This window comes from Sphaerodactylus townsendi, linkage group LG03 (assembly GCF_021028975.2).
Source record: "Sphaerodactylus townsendi isolate TG3544 linkage group LG03, MPM_Stown_v2.3, whole genome shotgun sequence".
Classification (NCBI taxonomy): domain Eukaryota; kingdom Metazoa; phylum Chordata; class Lepidosauria; order Squamata; family Sphaerodactylidae; genus Sphaerodactylus; species Sphaerodactylus townsendi.
The window spans coordinates 13,759,130-13,781,959 of NC_059427.1; the positions used below are offsets into that span (position 1 = coordinate 13,759,130).

Sequence of the window (22,830 nt, forward strand, 5' to 3'; positions counted from 1 at the left end):
TGCATAGTTTTCTTACATTTTTCACTGGGAGGAAAAGATTGAAAGAGCCCCTTTCCTGCACCTTCACAGGCAAGAGATACAATGGGCAAAGCCAAAGTTGCTGGCCCCGTGTTCTGTAGAAAGGGAGATGCTCAGACAACAGAGGAACTGGTGGTTTGTTGCAACAGAAGTTCGATTATTCTTTTTTAAGAGGTGGGGGCAGTGGTGGGATTCAAATAACTTAACAACCAGTTGTTTAAAAGCACCAGTTTAACAACCAGTTCTGCTGAAGAAATGCAAACCTGCTGATTCCCGCCACTGGGTAGGGGGAATGGCATTTGTGCAGGACTGAAGCAAAGAACCTGTGCAGGACTGAAGCAATGATACGGCTGGCCTCCACTCGGGCCAGGGCCTTTATGGCTCTGGCCCCGGCCTGGTGGAACACTCTTCTTCCAACCGTCCGGGCCCTGCGGGATCTCGGCGATTTCCGCAGGACCTGTAAGACTGAGTTGTTCCACTGGGCCTTTGGAGAGACCAGCCGCTGAGTGTGCCCCCCTTTATTCCTTTCTGCTATATAGGGGTCCTTAACATCATCGGGACCCACTGTCTTCCCCCCCTCTTTTCTGGGAGGGTTTTAGGTTTTAAGTAAGGGTTTCGTGGGGCGCCCGTACTAAGAAATAACTGCTGTTTTAAATGGGATTTTATAGCGATGGAGCGTAGATATTAATTATAATTTTGATGCGCTCCTCTAGCTAATATATTATGATGTTTTATGTATGATGTTTTATGTTGTACACCGCCCAGAGCCCCTTTGGGATGGGGCAGTATATTAAGTTAAATTAATAATAATAATAACAACAACAACAACAACAACCACCTTCCATGTGCAATACAGAGAATCCCCACTGTGTGGAAGAGCACCCTAAGTCCATCACTAGTAGGCAGTTTCTTTCAGAGCTTGATTGACCATCCGGAAGTTTCCAGGGCAACATTAGAGTCTGCTCTCTGTTATGTATGGCTGTCTCCATGCCCTTCAGAACCTGCATTGACAGGATTGCTTATATTTAATATATAAGCAATATAGAGAGAGGGGGCTCGAACTTCTCTGAGGGGCGCCAAACTTTACTTTTCTTGGAGAAGGGTGGAAAAGGAAACCCTCCCAAGTCTCCGTCTATCTCATCAAGTAAGTTGGCTGCATCTTTCACTTTTTTAATTTTTTTGTCCCTCAGGAACCAGCAGAACTGTGAGGAAACATGTTTGTAGAACTGCTCTAAGCTTATGAATTGTTTCAGTTCTTCAAATGCTTGTATTTTACTTCGATCCACCAGTTCAAGGCTCTATCCAGCCTACAGCTGAGCTGAGAAAAGGTTTTACCAGCTTTCCTTTTAATCTCTCTAAAGCAGGGGTAGGGAACCTTTAACACTCAAAGAGCCATTTGGACCCGTTTTCCATGGGAAAAGAAAACACTTGGAGCCGCAAATAATTTTTGACATTTAAAATAAAGATAAAACTGTATATATGGGGTTTTTTTACCTTTTACTCCGCTCATTCTGAGAAGCGCATGGATGCGTCCGCCCTGCTGCCTGCGAGAGGGGAAGCCCGCAGCATGGCCCAGCCGGCCGCGGGCAGTTGGTGCTCCTGCCCTGCTGCCTGCAGGGCGGGCAAGGATGAAGCCGGCGGCTTGGCCTCGCCGGCTGCCGGGAAAGTGCCTGCCCCACTCGAATGGGGCAGGCGAGAGGGGAAGCCCGCGGCGTGGTGCGGTGCGGCCCAGCCGGCCGCGGGCAATTGGTTCACCCGCCCTGCTGCCTGTTCCACTGGGCCTGTTCCACTGGGTCGAATGCTTCCGCACATGCATCCCCTTTTGATAGCGAGGGAAGTGCTTCTGTTCTACTGAGGTAAATTCTCCACCTCTCTGTGGCAACTCAGCGTGTAACTGTTGCTCCTGCGTTCTTAAACTGTATATTTCCCTCTCTTAGAGCATGTTTGCCACACGGGCCAATTGGGCCATTTTAAGGTCTCTTTCTCTCTTCTCTGTGGCCGTTTCCGCACGGAGGCGGAAGCGGCTAGGTCGGTGCATTTCGGGCCGACCCAACGACGCTGGGACCGTCCGCATGGACGGTCCTGGAAAGAGCCGGGACGCCGGCGCTGCGGAGCGCTGGCACCCGGCCGACCCAGCGTGTCCCCGGGCCTCCGGCATGTCGCCGAGGCCTGGGGACAAGGTAAGTGCCGGGAGGGAGTGAGGGGGGGAGGCGTCTTGAAGCCGCTGCTGTTCGCTCGGCAGCGGCTTCAAGGCGGCGTTTCCCCAACAAGTACGCTTCTAAGCGCACTGGGGAAACGCCGGCTTCGCGGCGCGAGGGCGGCGCGAGGGCCCTGTGCGAATGGCGGCCTGGGGACGCCCCCAGGCCGCCATATTCCGCCCGTGCGGAAACGGCCTGTCTCTTTCTGCCTGGAGTCTAACCAGCTGGATTTTATTCTGCCTCAATCCTAGTTCTCTTATTTTCTGCTTCAAGCTCTCTCATTTTCAGCCTTTTTATTTTCTGCTTCAATTTTAGCTAACTCCACTCTCAATTTTGTCATTTCCGAATCTTGCTTAGGATTCTCCTCAGGAGATGTCTCTACTGCCACAAGCTCTTGAGTGTTGCCATCTCCTGTTGCCTTTTGCACTTCTGGTGGTGCCATTTCTGTGAGGTTTTTTTGTTTGTTTTCTCTCAGAGTTCTCTCACAAAACTTAATATTTCTTATTTTTATTAATAAGAAAACTGCATTTAGTGATATTGTTTGTATCCCACTGCTATCATCACTTGGCTTGAGCACACCAAGTGAGCACACACCTAAGGCTCTTGAGGAGATTCTATCAACTTTATTTTAACTGCCACCTCTTGGGCAGTAGTGGGATCCAAAAATTTTAGTAATAGGTTCCCATGGTGGTGGGATTCAAACAGTGGCATAGCACCAATGGGGCTGGGCGGGGCACGACAGGGCGTGGCCAGGCATTCCGGGCGGGGCTGTGGCAAGGACGCAGCCGCTGCGCTGGTCCTTGGGCGGGAAACGAATGCACACAGGCGCAGGCTGCCACGCACGCCGGTGCACCTCCTGCTAGACTGCTTCAAGTTCTGCACGCTACTGCTGAGAGGAGGGGCATAACTAAGGCAAAAATCACGTGGCAAAATCACCATTTAGTAACCCGCTCTCGGCACACACAAATAATTAATAACCTACTCTCGGGAACCTGTGAGAACCTGCTGGATCCCACCTCTGCTCTTGGGTATATTGTTAGCTCTGTGGGGTGATTTTTTCCCTCCAAAACTAACTGCTCTTACTAGGCTGGATTGGGCACTCTTAAATGACTCCTTGAGGCTTATTAACAAGCAAACAGAGATGGAACGTTTATAGATTTAACAAGAAAATAAGTTACAGAAATAATCAAACTTTTGTATTGTCGAAGGCTTTCACGGCCGAAATCACTGGGGTGCTGTGTGGTTTCTGGGCTGTATGGCTGTGTTCTAGCAGCATTCTCTCCTGACTTTTCACCTGCATCTGTGGCTGGCATTTCCCAACATCAGATCCTCTGAAGATGCCAGCCACAGATGCAGGTGAAACGTCAGGAGAGAATGCTGCTAGAACACAGCCATACAGCCCGGAAACCACACAGCACATCCAATTAAACTTTTATTTTTCTCTGGCAGGAATACTTGGCTTAACTCTTCAGTTGTTTCAGACAGTTCTTTGACTTGGTTTTAACAAAACTTCCTGTGAGGGTCTGTTACTCCAGTCAGCAAACAAGACTCAGGAAAGTTTCAAGAGCTTTATTGGAACTGTGTCAGCCCAAGATTCAGGAAGCCAAAGCTAGCGTTTTGTCCCGTGCCCCCCAGTATATACCTAAACATTGCCACATGGCTCATCCCAGAATCCCCCCTCCCTCGCATTCCCGAAACATCAGCATAAGATTGGGGATAAAGAAGTATTGTTGTAAAAGTTGCAGACACTTTCCTCCTCCAGGAATCTGGAGATAAGGAACCAGCTCTGCCTCTTCAACTAGTTACAAGCAAGCCATAGAAAACCTTCCCAGCCTCGGGCGATGATAATGCAAACCCAGCAGTGGCCTTGATGGAGACATGCAAGGTGCCAGGCCCGTCTTGGTTTGGGCCTGACACTTCCTTCCACTAAACTTCTTTCACAGAGAAAATCTTTCCTTCACAGACTTGGCAAATACTTTTACAAACCCCAACTCCTTTCACTAAAAGAGGCACTTTTGATGAGTCCATTTGGACTACACTGTAGGGGTGAGCCAGCGAACCCGGCAGAGCTTCAGACAGAGCCTGCGCCATCTGTTGCCCCCTGGGCAAGCACACTCATGGGTCACAAGACCCCCGTGACTCACGGGTCACAAGATGTCCTGGACAAAGGGACAAAAGGTGCATACCCCCAGGTATGGATTAGGCCCGGACAGGAACGTTTCCTCCCGCACGTACGCTGCCCCTATGATTCATGTATTGTGCAACATTCTCCCGCTCTCCCGCCTTCCCAAAAACCCTAATAAAAGGTGCCAGGGACTGCCAGCTCAGCAGATTTGCCAGATCCATCAATCAGAGTAGCCAGATCCACGGATCATGCTATATCACCACTGGCTTCTCTCCACCGGATGTTATAGCTGCGTCTCGCCTATTCCTTGCGTCGCCCGTAATGACTTCACTACACTATTGATAAGACTCTGAATGTTTGTTGTATCTATCTGTCTTTTATGGACAATTGTTTTATTGTATTTGGAATGCCAATAAAGGCTTGTCTACTACTACTAAAAGAGGGGCACACTGGGCTTACCAGAGCAGACTCTGGGGTATTCCACTTGGAAACCCACTCCTGACTGTTAATTAAATAACACACACCATCAGAGACTTCACTGTCTTCAGGGGACCCTGGGGAAAAAACCCTAGTCTTCTTTTCCAGTAAATACGGTATGCATTGTTTGCTCATTCTGTAACTCCCCTTGAGAATGAGAAGGGAGGTGTCTAGTTCAGCTTTGCATAATTTATGGAAAATCAGGCAAGTAGGAACCTTCTTGATCTCAGTGGGGCCACAGCAGAAAAGACACGTGTACAGGCTGTTGTTGACTGTGCTCATTTGCAGTTGTGCAAATTTGCAATTTGTATGCCAGAGTCGGACTCTTCAGGGGACCCTGGGGGAAAAAACCCCAAAAACTTCTTTTTGAGTAAATACAGTATGCATTGTTTGCTCATTCTGTAACTCCCCTCGAGAATGAGAAGGGAGGTGTCTACATAAAGGAAATAAATATGCTTAGGAATAGCTGATTTATAGACTCTTCCCACTGCCAGAAAATCTTATCACAAGGTAGCAAAAGTTATATACATGTCATTTAAAGGCTGCAGCCAATCTCCAGCTCCAAACATGGGCCTTTCTATTATTTTTATTTTTTAAAAAACTCTTCCTGCTTAGCATGATATTCCTGCAATCCTCCGTGCAGCACGCAGAGCAGAATATTCCCCTTGTACTGAACAGACAGAAGCCTGGAACCCAAGGAAGAACAAGAGACCTCTAAGCATGTACAGAGAACAGTAGGGATTGCTCCCTGCACAGAAGGGACTGCAGGCGCTGAATTGGTTTGACTATTCTTTGTGTAATTCCCCTTTTGCCCCCTAAGTAGATCCAAGGAGAATGCAGACGGGCTTCTTAGCTTCACAGCAACCCTGTGAAATCGGATGAGCTAAGAGACAATGACTTTGCCACTCAGTGATTTTCACAACCTGGCAAAGATTGGAAGCTATGTTTTCTGCCTCCAATGTGGATGTGTAGAAGCAGGAGATAATGTGGTTACTTGCATGGGCTGGTGTAGCCTTCAAAACAATCAGTAACTGCCGGGGGTGGGAGAAGGCTGCCTATGACTTAAGTGAAGTGAAGGAAAGGATGCCAAACGGTGCAGCTCAGATCAGAGACCCAGCAAGTGGAGAAAGGGTAAAATCCGAAGATGTTTTACTCAGAACTATCAAGCGTGTTTAGTCTAAGAACACTCCTGAAATGGGGCAACGAGCAAAATAGCAAGGTAAGAGAACACACATACAGATTACAATACACCACTAAGTCTCCAAAACATTCCAAGTAGCCCCAGCACTGCAATTCTAAGCAAGGCTGAGGTTGCCATGTTTAACCATCCAAAAGAAGGGGAAAAGCATTTCATCACGGAAGGAGGCATCTGAGAATGTGTAAAGAAACTCCCCTGTGTCAAGGTCAAAAAACTCCACTCGCTTTAACTTATAGTTCAGACACACTTGGATCCTTTTTAGCTTCCTCTCCAGGCTAAGAAAACTCCTCTGAGTATCAGCGAGAGGCATGTACCTATCACCCAATTTTGCCAAAGCCCAGATCCCGTGCTCAGGACTGATGGTGACCTCGCCCTTTCTCCTCACAGACTCCCTGGCAACCCCCACAGCCCAGCATCCCTCACACCCTACATTGACTTCCCAGAAACGTAGGCCTGATGTGAACCCCTCACATCCCAACACCATAGTTGATGTATCAAATCTCTTAGGATTGTTGGGCAGACATAAAGGCACGTTTCCTAGTGCCATGCTCTTCTGATCTTTAGAGAGGAGGATCAGTGGGTGAGCCGTGTCAGGATCCAGAGTCACGTTAACTGCAGGGGAGGAGTGAAAAGAGAGAACAGAAAGAAAATCAGCTGGGACATTCATTTACTTTCAGTCCCCCAGCCACCCTGAGGATAAGCCCACTCTCGACAGTCCTCTTTTTAAAACGTTAGCACAAAAGTTTTTCCCCTGTAATAGGAGCAGCGGTGGCGTAGGAGGTTAAGAGCTCGTGTATCTAATCTGGAGGAACTGGGTTTGATTCCAAGCTCTGCCGCCTGAGCTGTGGAGGCTTCTCTGGGGAATTCAGATTAGCCTGCACACTCCCACACACGCCAGCTGGGTGACCTTGGGCTAGTCACAGCTTCTCGGAGCTCTCTCAGCCCCGCCTACCTCACAGGGTGTTTGTTGTGAGGGGGGAAGGGCAAGGAGATTGTAAGCCCCTTTGAGTCTCCTGCAGGAGAGAAAGGGGGGATATAAATCCAAACTCTTCTTCTACTCAAACTCTAATATGTGAATGTCACAAAAACTGGCTTCCAGAGTCAGCACGAGATGGAGCCAGTGTATATCAACCTCTGTATTTTGGATGACACAGGACATTTTGGGGTTGAGGAGAAAGTGCTCTTCCTGCTCTCAGATGTGTATTTTTTTCCTACATCACAGGTCTTGACAGATGGGGGGAAGAGTCACCTTTAGTGAGGTCTTGCCACACAGCAAGGTGAGGGAAATTGTGAGAGGAAGTTGGGAAGAAAGATATGCTTATCTGAACTAGTGATTGCCAAACCAAGAGGGGATTGCCTCAGGTGTGCTTGAGGTACAGGCAATTGAGGGGGGAGGGGTCACTGCTTTATTTTAATAGAGGGAAATGTAATGACTGACGCTTGCTTGTCCATGTGGAGAGGAAGGGCTGGGAAAGTAATTGGTGCTCATTAAGGAGAAGATAGACATTTGCAGCAGAAGCCTCTTTAAGATTAGAGTGTGGTGTGGCTCCGGGCTCCACAAGAAATCAGCGCCTCAGTTTACATGTTCTTTTCATCTCTTCAGAGCTCACAGCTTTGAGGTTCCTGTGTGTCCTCTGCTTGGGAGCCAGGAGTAGCTCCCATCACACAGCCCCAATGGATGAGCTCTCCCCAGGGGCACAGCTATACAAAACGACACCTGGGGCAAACACTGAAATTGTGCCCCCCACACACACACACATCTGGCACCCATTATTTCAGAGACAACTCTGAAAAAGTTTACTGTATGTTAATTAACTACCAGTATTTGGCAAACAAGATCCTTGGGTCTTAAAGCAGATCATGACCCTAATTAGCCAAAAACTGAAGCTTAAGTTAAAATTTGAGGGTTTTTTTAACCAATTCCTAATACACCCTTATTAAAACTAGACTCCATTTAAATTTCTCAACTACTATATCATAATGACTCAAATAAAAGCTGCCAGGACACACACACACACACCCACACACACACACCCTGTAAACAGAAGCAGGTATCAGAAAATGAAGGGGTGGGGTGGGATGGGATGGATGGGGGGGGGGGGGAATCAGCACAAAATGCTAAGAGTTTCCCCTACAGATCAAAATCTGCACTTCATAGGGAACCAGCCCCCAAATTTCTGCTGATCTTGATCGCTGCAAAATAAATTAGCCCCTAATAAAATCTCTCCCCAAAAAGTGTATCTATACTTCTAGACATAACCTCCAGGAAGTCACGAAGGACTCCAGCGAGCCTCTGATGTAGCTTGAGATTTCTTAGGGTCAAGGCTTCCATAAAGCGGCCTTTCTAAATGGGAATCCAGCTCTGAAAGCTGGGGGAAGGGAGGGGGCCTTGGGGTAAAGTAAGAATGTTGTGGGAGCAGGAAGCTAGAGGCATTCGAGGAGGGCCTGTGGAAGCCGCGCTAGAGGAATAGAACCTGGGGAGGGAAGTTAAAGAAAGGGATTTCCTAAATGTCTCCCCCACTCAGCCTCTGATGCCCCACTAGCCCACTAGTCCACTAGCCTTTTTCATTAAAGAGGGCCTTTGGAAGCTGTGCTGAGGTATCTAAGGCCAGGCAGTGTGTGGCGCCAAGGAAAACCCCTTGGGGGTCTTGATCAAATAAACTTCTCTTGAACAAGCAGAACTATCTGGAAATGGAAGGAATTCTTCCGATTCAAGTGCTACCTATCTGCCGCCAAGGGACTACAGCAAGGTCTCTTAAATCCTCCTTCAATTAATATACACCTGATCAATCTTTAATTGCTTGCAGGAGCGTAATGAGGCAAACTGTAGCCCTGGGCAAAACCTGAGTTGGATGCCCCCCCATGGGCGGCCACTCCACCACGACCAAATTTTTTTTTGCACCAGGACATTGGTGCCTGCAGGGGGTGCATTTTTAAACATTCTTTGCTGAGGAGATGGGGGCTACCCTTTTGAGGGTCCATAACTTTGGACCCTCTGAACCAAACTGCACCAAACTTTGGGAGTGCCATCATGACAGTCTCCAGATGATATCCTGAAATTTTGGTACTGATATGTCCAAAGTGCACCCCCTGCAGGAACATCCCAGAAATTTGCTGAAGAATCTTTATTCTGCATTGAGTTTTCTGCATTGCTGTCAATGGGGGTTGCAGGCTGGGGGGGGGCACATTTCTGAAGGCACAGTCTCAAAACTTTCAGGGTCTCATCAGGAGACTTCCTTGATGATACTCCCCAGGTTTGGTGCAGTTTGGTTCAGGGGAGCCAAAGTTATGGACCCTCAAAACTGTAGCCCCCATCTTCTATTAGCTCCCATTGGAAACAATGGGGATGGGGCACCCCTTTTGGGAGTTCATAACTTTGGACTCCCTGAACCAAACCTCACCAAACTTGGGGGGAAGCATAAGGACAGTCTCCTGATGATACGCTGAAATTGTAGTGCCGCTAGCCTAAAAACTGCACCCCCTGCAGGCCAAAAATGGAAAACCACTAAAAATACCCAAAAACGAACCCTGCACTTTGATGCCCCCCACAAGGTGATGCCCTGGGCAGCTGCCCACCTTGCCCAATGGGCATTACGCCCTGCTTGACAAGTTTTGTTGGAGGAGGTTACCCAAAACCAGTGCAGCTCCATTTTTTTGTGTACCTTTAGAGAGAATAATAATAATAAAGCCTCTCACCGTCTACTAATGAACTTGTCTCACCTCGCTTGTTCATCCGCTCCCAGAATCCTTCAGCTCATGAAATAAAAAACCAGTTGTTTAAAAATCAGTTCAATGCAGCAAAAGATAAAACACAGTTAAATAGGGTCTAAATACCATAGATCTGCATTTCCCAAAGGGTGGGTTGTGACCCGGCATTGGGTCACCTAATGTCCAGGGCTGGCGCCGACCACCCCACACCCATCCTTGCTCGGAGGGCACCACCCACCTGGAGCCAGCCTAGCCAGGATGATAAAGCAGCTTTGGGGCTCCTCCCCAGCCAGCCGACCACCCCGAAAAGGGCTGGGAATGGACCCACAGTTGATGGCAGATACTGGTGGCATGACGGAGGTTGGGGCCTCCCTAATGCCTCCGCATGCAGATGAAGCCCGGCAGCACGGGCAGACGCGTGGTAGGATGACATTCACAATTGTTTTATTTTACTAATGAATAGGCCATTAAAAATTTAGCAGGTCACGGAGGAGAGGTATTCAAATAACCAGGCCAGGGGGAAAAAGTTTGGGAAAACGCTGACATAGATAAAACAAAGGATGTGAGAGCGAGAGAAACAAACGCTGCTAGCCTGATTCCCATTTTCCAGCAAGGCTTCTGACAGGCACAAACCACCTGTTTCTGAATTTGTTTGGTAATGACATCTCTTTATCTCAATTTTATTTTTGCTGTACTAAGGAGAGGCTGGACCTCTGACTGCTCTCATTTCTGACAAGCTCCTCCGCCCCTCCTCCCACCCGTGCATTTGGTCCTCCATCCATCCCCATCATTTACCTTTCTGCAGCTGAAGCTCAGATGCCAGGGTATCTGAGGGAAGGAAAAGGAATCCAGAGTTTGGTGAGAAGGGAAAAGCAAACTTCATCTCTAAGCACAATTGTGATACAGTCAGCACAAAAGGAGCTCATTATGGACAGGAACCAAAGGACAACTTTCATCCATTTTGGCCACTCACCATAGAACATAAGAACATAAGAACTAGCCTGCTAGATCAGATCAGAGTCCATCTAGTCCAGCACTCTGCTACTCACAGTGGCCCACCAGGTGCCTTTGGGAGCTCACAGGCAGGATGGGAAAGCAATGGCCTTCTGCTGCTGCTGCTGCTCCTGAGCACCTGGTCTGCTAAGGCATTTGCAATCTGAGATCAAGGAGGATCAAGATTGGTAGCCATAGATTGACTTCTCCTCCATTAATCTGTCCAAGCCCCTTTTAAAGCTATCCAGGTTAGTGGCCATCACCACCTCCTGTGGCAGCACCAGGGCCAGATTAAACCACGGAAATGCCCAAAACCCCTCTTCCCTGGTAGACAATAGCATGTTGCCTAAGCCATTGCTCAGTGGTAACTTGCCTCCCTTTTTAAAAAAATTCATCACTCCCCAATATATACTTTTGCAGCAAGATATCCTGGCTCAGGAGGGCCTTTCTGGTAAATATTCATCAGAAAAGCCCCTCTACCCTTCTTGGGAAAAGATTACAGGTGCATCAGGCCTGTGTTTTTCTTGGCCTTCCCCTGATGCTTACTGGTTGCTGGGATGCAAAAGGAACCAAGCCATTATTTTGTAAATAAAGGCCCCCAGAGGCTCCCTTACCTAGATGACATAAAGGGCTAAAGGAACTGAGTTCTGATCCTGCACCAAGAAGGACCTTTGCCACCTCCCCCTTTTGAGAAATGTCTACTGCGCAGGTGTAAAAACGAGACCTCCATTTCTGGCCAAAGCCGTCTAAATTGCAATAACGAAGAGTTTTATGGAGAGCAACATTCATGCTACAAGCCTTTGGTGAAGGTTCAAATGTGGAATTCCTCTGATAAGAATGTCTTGAGAAAAATACTAGTCAAAAGACAAGCGCCAGTTGGAGGTGCTCAAGCTGGAAGCAACCTCATCTCAGCTGCTTTCCCAGAATGCTCTGGGGAATTACGAGGCTCTCTGGCCAAAAGAAAACAGACAGGAGCTCCGCAGAGGAGGAGTCACTCCAGTTGGACTTGCTGTCTATGAGCCTGAGTCACGCACAGAGGTTTAGGAGCTGCAACTTAGACATATCTGATTATCTGAATTCTGAGCCCAGTATGGTGAAGAAGCGGTGGTCCCTAGAGTCATGGGCCTTTTATTTGCAAGGAATCGTCAACATCAGTAGTCAGACTCTTTAGTACCTTTGAATTGTGGCAGATTGGCCTCCAGAAAGCGGGTCACGTGGTCAAAGTTGTTGATCATCCACATCAGGCGCAAGTTAGGAGTGAATGAATCCCCAAATTCTTCTTTCTCCCCATACCTGATTGAGGGAAATACTGTCAACCTCCCAAACATCCAGTCAGCAATTCCTGAGTGGAGCAAAGGAACAGGATGGAATGGTGGAAACTCGAAGAGGGAGGCGTTGCTTTGGGAAGAGGAGTCCCCCTCCCTGCAGCTCCCCAAAGTGAGCCATCAAATGAGAGGTTCTTCTGAAAAGCAGATGCAATTATCTTGATAGGCATGGGGGGGCAAGGCGATTGAATCTCCAGCAGGAGGCAGCGGGCCTTAGACCAACAGAACTCACCCCAGCAGAGGGGCAAATCTGCCAGCAGGCAGCCACCCACACCTTCCCACACAACCAAAAAGCGGGGTAGAACTGCAGCATCGCCATCCCTGGCCACCCCAGAACTCTGGACTGGGCTGCAGGCGTTTCTTATTTGATTCTGTAAATTGCTGCTTTGGAGGCTAAAGGTCAGATGGGTACAACTGTGTTTGCCCACTCATCTCAAGGTCATATGACCCAATAATCTGGGTGCCCTCATGAGACCCTGGAATAGTCCCCTTCCTTCATCCCTACATGCCTGCCATGGAAGGCAGTATTTGAGCAAGATAAAATTTCATTTTTTTGCTGTGGAACTAAAAAAAGTTGCCAAAATGTTGCTTTGTCTTAGTTCCACTTGATGAGGCACCAACCATTGGTTTCTGGAGGGCAGCAGGGTGACAAGTTTCTTTTAAAGAAGAGAAGAGATGAGGGAGCAGAGCTCAGGAAGTAACTCTTGGGGTAAGAAAAGGGGAGTGCTAAAAAGGATGACGGAGAACCTCTTCTCACCTCTGAAATGCTGGATGTTCTAGGGTCCTATGGTCTCTCCCCTGGAGGCAAGTTCCTTACATGCTAATCCAAACCATTACCAACGTCTTGAAGGGAAATCTACTTACCACTCAAAGGAGCCTTTGACATCCTGCAGGGAAGAGAGAAAGGAGAGGGAGTACAGTGTCTGCCGCTGCATTTTAGAGATAACATGCGTTGATGTGTTCTTGCCTCTTTGGGTCTGCTTCCCCTCTTCCCCTCATCCTTTGCCAGAGCTAGACCTCTCAATGATGCTGCCCAGCACAACCAAGGCTTGGGAGCTGGCTTGGGTGAGGCTCTCCCATCTTCAGAGGCTTCATGGTTCACACTACCTCTCTCACTTACACGTGGGCTTGCCACCCTCAGATGGAGCCTGCAGTTCCCCCAGAATGACAACTGACTAGAGAGATCAGTGCACCTGAGGAAATGGCAGCTTTAGAATATACTATAGAACAGTGGTTCTCACAATACTAGAACCAGGGGGCATTTATTGCTTGAAAATGCATTTTATGTGGTTAGGGACTAATAAAAGGAAACACTTCTTCACGCAACGTGTGATTGGTGTTGTTGGAATATGCTGCCACAGGAGGAGGGGTGATGGCCACTGCACCTGGACAGCTTTAAAAAAAGCTGGGCTTGGACAAGATTTATGGAGTGAGAAGTCGATCTATGGCTACCAATCTTGATCCTCCTTGATCTCAGATTGCAAATGCCTTAGCAGCCCAGGTGCTCAGGAGCAGCAGCAGCAGAAGGCCATTGCTTTCATATCCTGCATGTGAGCTCCCAAAGGCACCTGGTGGGCCACTGCGAGTAGCAGAGTGCTGGACTAGATGGACTCTGGTCTGATCCAGCAGGCAAATTCTTATGTTCTTATGTTCTTAACCTGGGGGTCGGGAGCCTTTTGGGGATTGAACGACCCTTTCACAGGGGTCGCCTAAGACTCTCTGCATCAGTGTTCTCCATCTGTAAAATGGATAAACGTTAGGGTTGGGGGTCACCACAACATGAGGAACTGTATTAAAGGGTCACGGCATTAGGAAGGTTGAGAACACAACTTGAGGAACTGTATTAAAGGGTCACGGCATTAGGAAGGTTGAGAACAGAAAAGGTTGAGAATCAGAAAAACCAGGTAGTCCTAGAGTTGCTAGAGGAGCTTTGGAAGAAATATTTGTTTGTTTGTTTATTCATTTTGCTATACCACCAATCCCCGAAGGGCTCTGTTACCAATGAACTTCCTCCCCTCCCTCAAACATGGAAAAACTCACCAAGATGGAGTTGGCAGCTTTGTTTAACTTGTGCATTGAACCCTGCCAACTAATAAGGGTCTAACTAATAAAAACTAAGCCTAATCGTTATTGGCCCTCTTTCCTGGCACTGTTGTTGTTTCATTTGTGTTTTATGGGATTGTTTTACAATGGTAAACATATTTTTAATTATTCAAATGTTTCAATTTTTTAAACGTTCGTTACCTTGGAGACCTTGGTAGCAGGTAGGTTTAAAAGAGTTTAAATAAATAAATATTTCACAAACATAAACAGCTAGTAGGGTGAAGCAGGTGAGAAAAAGAGACCCACTGAAGACAATGTGAGGTGCCCCCAAAAAACACCCGCTTGGTCCTTTATTGACTGCTCAGTTCTAGACTGCCATGCTGAAGGTGGGTAGGAAGGAAGGAAGAGCAAAGGTGGAACACTGCCTGCCTTCCTTCCCAATGTAGGTGGCCCAACCACTAGAAGGCCCCTAAACGCCACAATGGCGATCCCCTTGCCTCCCCCACTCTTTTACTTTTTTGAAAAAAGGAGTGTGATAGTGGGAGGAGCCTTCCCTTGCCCCAATCCCAGGCAGGACATGCCAGGATTATCTCCCGTTGCTTACACTCTTTTTTTGAATCGGTCTCTATTGGATTAGAATTGACTGAGTCTCAGGAATTGTACATCCCTACATGGATCTGAGAGAAGTCATAGAGGTCTAGGGATATTCGCTTCTGTGGCTCAGGGATCATCTCTCACATACCTCTGAGCTCCAGGTTGCTTGCTTCAAGTCTGGAAATTCCTGGAGATTTAGCAGCCCCATCCAACCCAAAGAGGAAGTGTAACCCCATGCTCAGGAATGGTGGTTGTCCCAGAAAGGGGTGGAGACCTCAAGAAGCAGCAGAAGGCTGCAAGGAGCTCTCTTGGAGGAGACAAGGCTACTCAGACCTTCGGACCTTGGATTTCCTATAAGTCCTTAGCAAATGTTGCTTGTGGGAACTACTGGGAAGCGTGGGGTAGTGTATTTTTTACTTCAAGTTGTAAATGTTGGAGTTTATTGTTTCAGGGTTTTTTAATGTTTGTAATGGGTGAGAGTTCTCTTGGAAACCTTCATCATGTTGAATCCTGTTCATCAAGCCTTTGGTGTATTGAGGAGCCATCCCATTTGAAAAGCAAAGGAAATTCGGACTCTGGCAAGTAATAAAGAAGACTCTGTAAATCTAGAAGGACTTGAAAATGCAACCTGAACAGGACCTTGAAGTGTGATGTTAAATGTTGATGTTTGATGTTGTATGTTAAGAAAGTAAACCATTTTGTTTTTAAAATTTGTTGTTGCAAACTCATTCCAAGTTCTGCCCCACAGAACCCACAGATAGAGGTTACAGAAGCACGCTGCAACACCAATACCGCACCACCCAAAAGGGCTTTCTGATGGCACATAGAGCAAGGAAAAACCCTGGATCTCCTCACCACTGAAAAGCCAATAGGGCTGAATGGACCTATGCTGCAGAAAGTGTAGCATACAGTACATCCGAGGGCCCGTGTGCTGTGGAATGGGCCCTAAACCCTGGGGAAGCCACAGCTCAGCCCCTTAGGCTGGAAACCAACACAGTTCCACCGCAGCCCAAAACATCAGATTCTTGCAGAAATGGGGCTGTGGAACACGCAACTGCTGGTGGCGTCTTCCCCCCCCCCCCCCACCGGGGTAAGTAAGTGCCCTGGAGAGGGCAAATGCTCCATTTCTCCAAGTCGTGTTGCTCCTAAGAGCCCTTTCAGCCCCCCCGCCTCCTTTGGATGGGGCTGTTGGGAATACATTATTTAAAATTAATATAATAATTCTTTAAACAGTTATATATGCAAGGATCTCCGATATACAGAAAACACTAGAATATGTCAGAGACATTAAAAGTAAATTTGCATTCCCTACTGTATTTGGATGAAATTTAAATGTTTGGTTTGAAATTGAATTGTAGTCTATAGTGTAACGGTGAACGTGAGATGTGGTTCTGACCAGTCTGTACGTTGTCTTTGCAAAGCTTGAGTTTTTCTGTGATGGTGTATTTAGCGGGGTGCCATGTCTGGGACACAGCAGTCAAGCGACTCTTTGGGCTGATAATTGCAAATGTGCCTCTCTGAACTTCAGAATGAGCCGCACTCCTTATAGTGGAATAAAAACAGTGAAATAAAAACTTGTTAGTCTTGAAGATGCCACAAAACTCTTTTTTTTAAAAAGAAAGAATTGAAAACTGTAAAAGTATAGCTGGGCACTGGGGAAATTGATAAGTGTTTAATAGAGCTCATTCTCAGTAAGGAAAAATTACCACAGATTCCCTCACAATCAAACAGAACCCTTATCTCAGAGAGATCCTCATCAACCTGACCACATTCCTTGCATCCTATACACTGGCGTAATGCCCATTGGGCAAGGTGGGCAGCTGCCCAGGGCATCACCTTGTGGGGGGGCATCAAAATGCTGGGTTCGTTTTTGGGTATTTTTAGTGGGTTTCCATTTTTGGCCTGCAGGGGGCGCAGTTTTTAGGCTAGCAGCACCAAAATTTCAGCGTATCATCAGGAGACTGTCCTTATGCTACCCCCCAAGTTTGGTGAGGTTTGGTTCAGGGAGTCCAAAGTTAGGGATTCCCAAAGGGGGTGCCCCTATCCCCCATTGTTTCCAATGGAAGCTAATAGGAGATGGGGGCTACAGTTTTGAGGGTCCATAACTTTGGCCCCTGGAACTAAACTGCACCAAACCTAAACCTGGGGGTATCGAGCTTAGAACAGTCTCCTGATGGGCTGACCTTGAAAGTTTTGAGACCTGTGCCTTTCTCAGAAATGTGCTGCCCCAGCCTGCAACCCCATTCACAGCAATGCAGAAAACTCACGCACATGCACAACAAAAGTTCTCTGGAGAGCAATTTCCAGGGAGATTCTCTGGAATTGGGATGTTCCTGCAGAGGAGGGGTGTCATCTTGGACTTGACTGTCGGTGATTAAAATTGTCAGAAGTCATCTGAGCATCATCATGATGGCACTTAGTTAGCAGTTTGAATCCAGGGCCCCAGTGCTATGGACGATCTAATAACTGTAGCCGCCCTCAACAATTATTAAAGGCTCCCATTGGAAAAATGATGGGCACTTGATGGGGAGTCCATAACTCTCCTTGAACCAGGAACCTCACCAATAACCCTGGACTCCTGGAGTATGGTGCATATGACAGTCTCCCTGATGATGCGGACAGTCTCCTGGTGCTGATAGTGCTAAAGTGCACTCCTTGCGGAGTGGCACCCTGCAACAATATCCTAGAATTGCAAAAAAATTTGCCTGTGATAGTGGGAGTGCTGCTGCCCATCCCAGGGGCATCCAGGTTGCTTCAGCCTCAGGTTTTGACCAAGTTTTCTGCCAAGTTTGCCCAGGGTGCCTCACCTTTAAACTGATCCTATATATACCTAATGTGAGCACTTTGCTTGCATCCTATATACTAGAACAAGTTATGAGCTCCATCAGCTGGGATCCCAGTTCTTACGCAGCAGAAAAAGGAACCCAGAGGTATACAAACATCTGGAAGAGAGCTCACCTTGTTCTTGACACTCTGTCTTACCTGAAGGAATTCAGTCGCTGGCTGGACAGCCATCTCTTCCATTTCCTGGATGAGAATTTCAAGAGGGGAAAGTTCAACAGTGAGTCTGCCAAGGTACTCATCCCTTTCTCTTGCAATCTCCTTCTCTACTTTTTCTATCTGGGCCAACAGAAGTCGCTCCTGTTCCTCCAGAAACTGGTGTAATTTCCTGAACTCAATCACTGACTTCTTCCTCGCAGCTTCTGTTCGCTTCTGCAGAAAGCAGACGGAAATGGGGAATTAGAAGGGAGGCAGGAACAGAATGAACCCTGGTGAAACCTAGAGGGTGAGAATCACACAGGAAAGACCCTTCTGACTTTTCACAGAGATCCCGTCAACGTTTAGCACAGAAAGAGTTTCCTCGGGACTTCTGAGGACTCCCCCTTGGAGCAGCCATTCAGGAATATTTCTATGGAAAATCAGACTACCAAATTTCACCTCATGGAAATGACTATTTCATACTCAATTTCCAGATTTTTTTGGGGGGGGGCGGGTCTGGTTACCTCCTAGTAGTAACAACATGGAATTCGGTTTGGAAGTATTATTGAACAGTCAGTCTTTCAGATTTCGAAATCACTGAATTCGTTTGAGGGGAATACATCGAGCACCTCCTAGGCATTATATTTTGTTCCACAAGATAGATTTCAAACTCCACAGGTGCAAATTGGGCATGATTATCAGATATTAACTCTTTAGGATCCTCATCCCTAGTGAAATCTACAGCCAAAAATGTAATCGCATTTCATGCTGACAGAATTTATTATGATTAGCTACCACGTTAAATATGGCTCCTTCAGTGCAGAAATAACACTCCCATATTTACCATCAGCAACAGGATTGCAAGCAGGTAACTATCAAAAATGGGAATCCATGAAGTAAAAGCAAATTTAGGCTCACCTGGACTTTGCAAAAAAAGGTGCTCATAGATTTAAAGGCAAAAAAAGTCATCCCATCCTCGTCAGTCTGTTGTGTCCATAACGCCTCACGACCTAATTTGAAGTCTGTTTATTAGTCTCAGCCAAGCAACATTTGAAAAGCACATCCTACAGCCGTTCTCTCCCTCTTCCTACATCTCACTTATCGAGACAGCTCTTCCCATAATAATTCTCTTAGAGTGATTCCGCACAGTACATTACCAGCAGGGCTCGACTTGTGTTCAGCCCAGGTAGTCCGCACAGCCGCAGATTTCAACACAAGTCTGACTCCTTCAACCCGCCTGAGCTGGGTCTTCTCAATCCCTGCTCGGAGGGAGTACTTTTTGGTGAACTTGTGTCGAGCTCACGCTTGTGCAGACTGTCTGTTGTACTCGACCCGCCACTCCAGCCAATCGCATCATTCCTGTCTCTGCCCAATCAGGGCTTAGTTTCCCTTTAACAAATCATGGCACGTTTTCGGCCAGCCAATCATAATTGACTATTCAGAGCATGCGTAGAGCCGGAAACTCCTCCGACCTTGCGACATGCACGGAAAAAAAGGAATTTCACGTTTCCCGCCATGAGAAAGGGAACCAATCAGGGCAGAGGGGTGGATGACGCACAGAGTTGACCCTGTCCACTGAGCTAGGGTAAGGAGAGACGAATTCAGCAATGTGCGGATTAACGGTGAATCGAGCTCAGGTGCCAACTTTTCATGGCAGCCAATAGAATGCGAAGCAGGAAGAGGCGTGCACAGCTCATCCCGCCCTCTGAGCTCGGCTAAGGAAGAACGAGCTCAGCCGCTGTGCGGAACGACAGCGAGTTGACTTCATGAAGAAAAATTCCAGCGGACGCAAGTCGAATCTACCATGGGGAATCACCCTTTAAGAAACTTACCACAGTTAGGTCACACAACACTTACCAGCAGTTCCTGGCTTTTCTTGTCTGTGTCTGCTTTACAGGCCATAATGTTTTCTCTCTCCTTCCTCTGAATCTCAATGTAGCCATGTAATATACCCTGAAGAGAAAACAAAAGTTTAGATCTGCTTTGTTTTTAAAAGAATACAGAATGACACAGACAGATACCATGAATTATATGTAGCATGAGATGGGTGGGAGGTTTTTTTTACTGAGAGAATAAAGCCTTCTCTTCTTATTTCTCAACTTTTATGGACTCCTAACACCAGGCAAGACTGATTATGCTAGTTTAAGAGAATATTCCTATTCCACCTTTAAATCTCCCTGTGCCCCACCCGCCAGGCTCCCCATGCCCCACTTATTGCAGCCGGCCAGGGGGCAGGTGGCTCGGACAGGCGCCGTTGCACCGTAGCTCCTGGGCCGGCCTGCTGCCACAGCACCCGCCTGGGCCACCCGCTGCCGAGCCCCACCCCCCTGGTCTCCCTGCAGGCAGGCTCTGAGGTCAGAAGCCAGCCTGCAGGAAGGCCGGGTGGGAGCAGGGCTTGGCGGCAGGCATCCCAGGCAGGGGGCTCGGGTGGGCACCATGGCGGCAGGCTGGCTCCTGCCTTCCCTGGGGGTGAGAACCAGCCTATGGCCCCGGCAAAAGGCTCAGACAGCGAGCAGCACCCTGGCATGGGGGGAGCTGCTGGGCGCCGGCCAGGGCACCAGCCTGCGGGAGAGGCCGGAAGCGGGGACCCAGCTAGCGCCTGGTGCCCCTCCACATGACAAAATGGTGTGCACCTGGGCGGTATGCCCCTTCCTGGAGGGCTTTTGTAAGCCCCTCCCAGCCTCAGCCCTTCCTACAGCATGGCTAATAATAACCTGAGACTTTTAAAAAAATGCTTCCAAACTTTTTAAAAATTAACCTTCTCAAAAACATTCTTAGTGAGGTTTTTAAGCCCCTTTGAGTCTCCTTGCAGGTTAGAAAAGGATGATGTAAATCCAACTCTTCTTCTTCCTTGAGAGCTCTAAACTTTCTATATTATTAAATTATTTTTGAACTGTTGCTTATTGTCTGTGGATCTTCACTCTGTTCTGGCCAAGTTCAAAGGGCCCCTGAAATAGTTTGCTTGGGGAACTGAACAGCTGTGATCTCTGACTGAGCAACATTTCATGCAGAAATCAAATAGATCCATAGATGTTTTTATCATGCTAGGTGGCACAGTAATGCCACAATATGTTGAGTATGTGTTCTTTGCGTTACTGTCTGTGGATATGGAACCCTGGAAGTGGAACCATGATGCTTTTAAAAAATATATATTTTATGATGCGGCCCACAGGCAAGGATATGAACATGATACATTAATGGTTTTGCGTAAGAGTAAAACTCATAGGAGTTCAGGGGATTCATATCACTAACAGAGGCCCGTTCCGCACACGCAAAATAATGCGTTTTCAAACCACTTTCACAACTATTTGCAAGTGGATTTTGCCATTCCGCACAGCTTCAAAGAGCACTGAAAGCAGTTTGAAAGTGCATTATTCTGCATGTGCAGAATGAGCCAGGCATTTGGCCCACTGGATTACAACCCATGATGCCCATTCCATCTGGCCTTCGTGGGCAAAGAGGGGGGAGGTGGTATGAAGTCGATTCACGTGCGCACCGCCAAAAGCGAATAGAAGCGCAGGACGCATGGCGATATCAGGATCCGGTGGAGAGAGAAGCCAGTGGCGCATCATCTAAGCTGTGATCCCGTGGATCACAGCTTAATCTGCCGGGCTGGGGTCCCTGGCACCTTTGATTAAGGGTTTGGGGAAGGCGGGAGAGGGGGAGAAGGTTGCACATTACAATGACTCATAGGGGCTGCATACGTGCGGGAGGAAACGTTCCTGTCTGGGTCAAGTACACACCTGGGGTCTTGTGACTCTTTGTCCCTTTGTCTGGGACATCTTGTGACCGTGAATCATGGGGGTCTTGTGACAGGTGAGTGTGCGTGCCCTGAGGGCAACAGATGGCGTAGGCATTCCTGTTCTCTGTTTGAGGCTCTGCTAGGTTCGCTGGCTCACCCCAACAGGGTATTTGACGCCATCCGTTTTAATGGTTCTCTTTATTAAGTGGATTACTGAATTGTTACTGTTTTAATACTTATTTTACATGTTTTATTGTTATTTACTGTTGTTCACCACCCTGAGCCCCTACTCTCATGTTTCTGTAGAACAGAGTATAGTTCCTGTTTTGTTGAAATAGTTGAAGCCCATGAAACTGCCTGCTATGGAATCAAATATCATGATCGTCAGACTGGCAGTTGCTTTCCCAGGGACCCAGACTGGCAGTTGCTTTCCAGGGTCTTTCACATCAACCTATCATCTAATTCTTTTAACTGGAGATGCTGGGGATTGAACCTGTAAAGCAGAGGCTCTCCCACTCACCACAGCTGCATAAGGGAATGCAAGGATTCAGAGTGTGGTTCGATTTTTCCTTGCAAAACATCACAGAGCTGTTCCATCCTCCACAAGCTACTCCCATTTAAGATGCCAAATTATTTATCCCTCACCTTATATTTCTGGGCAGCCTCTTCCACAGGAATCACCTCATGATGTTTGTGCTCCTTGGATCTATCGCAGACCACACAGACGAGGGCTCGATCCTCTTCACAGAAGAGTTTGAGGGGCTCCCGGTGTTTCTCGCAAGTTCTCGGATTTCCTCCTTGCAACTTCTGAGCCTTTGCTGCCTCCATCCCACCCCGCTGAAGACTGAGTTTCTTGGCAATCTCTACAACATTTGCCAGCTGCCGATTCGGCTTCATTTTCCTTGGCTGAGCTGGTCCTCTACACTCAGGGCAGGAGACCTTTTCGATGGACTCCCCCAAGCTCCGGGGCAGGCAGGCTTTGCAAAAATTGTGTCCGCACTCTACGAACATCACCGGGTCCTTAAAATACTTCTGGCAGATGGGACAGGTGACTTCGTCACAGAGCTCTTGGACGGGACCCCCAGTCGCCATGGCTGCCTCGACTGCAGGATGGGAGAGTTGCCAAGTTCGCTTCCGTTTCTGTTGTTTTCGGGCACAGACGGAGTTTCCTTTTGGGCACAGACAGGGAGTTACCAGAAATGATTCTCCAGATATCTGCTCTTGCGATGAACTGATAGTTGCCTTGCACCAGAACTGCTGCTAGAGGAGGAGAATTTTAAGAGCGGGGCAATATTCCTGCTTCACTGAGAACAATATAAGATATTTTCTATACCTCAAACAAATCAGATAGGAGATGAGGGGCCCAAGGGGAGAACTGCCAGAGCTTTATTGGTGTTTCCCTTGGAATGCAAGGGAGAGTTAAGAGCCCT

At 47.7% G+C, this 22,830-nt stretch overlaps 1 protein-coding gene across 1 annotated transcript; it reads right to left on the bottom strand.

Annotated features, from left to right (window-relative positions):
* Positions 1 to 5,717: 5,717 nt before the first annotated feature.
* Positions 5,718 to 22,830, bottom strand: LOC125428743 (E3 ubiquitin-protein ligase TRIM7-like). The gene is made up of 8 exons (XM_048489351.1): positions 22,046 to 22,830; positions 19,516 to 19,611; positions 17,662 to 17,892; positions 12,907 to 12,929; positions 11,892 to 12,010; positions 10,520 to 10,552; positions 9,713 to 9,769; positions 5,718 to 6,628 (listed from the first exon to the last, which is right to left on the bottom strand). Exons 1-8 carry the CDS (start codon positions 22,490 to 22,492, stop codon positions 6,114 to 6,116), a joined length of 1,521 nt encoding a protein of 506 aa, XP_048345308.1. The 5' UTR covers positions 22,493 to 22,830; the 3' UTR covers positions 5,718 to 6,113.

What these genes read in the sequence shown, in the direction of transcription:
- LOC125428743 (XM_048489351.1), bottom strand. Translation starts at nt 22,492, where the DNA reads ATGGCGACTGGGGGTCCCGTCCAAGAGCTCTGTGACGAAGTCACCTGT. An exon ending in CAGCGACTGAATTCCTTCAG is followed by an intron (nt 12,930 to 17,661) that starts GTAAGACAGAGT and finishes TCTTCCCTGCAG; the next exon opens with GATGTCAAAGGCTCCTTTGA. An exon ending in CAATCTGCCACAATTCAAAG is followed by an intron (nt 10,553 to 11,891) that starts GTACTAAAGAGT and finishes TCCTTCCCTCAG; the next exon opens with ATACCCTGGCATCTGAGCTT.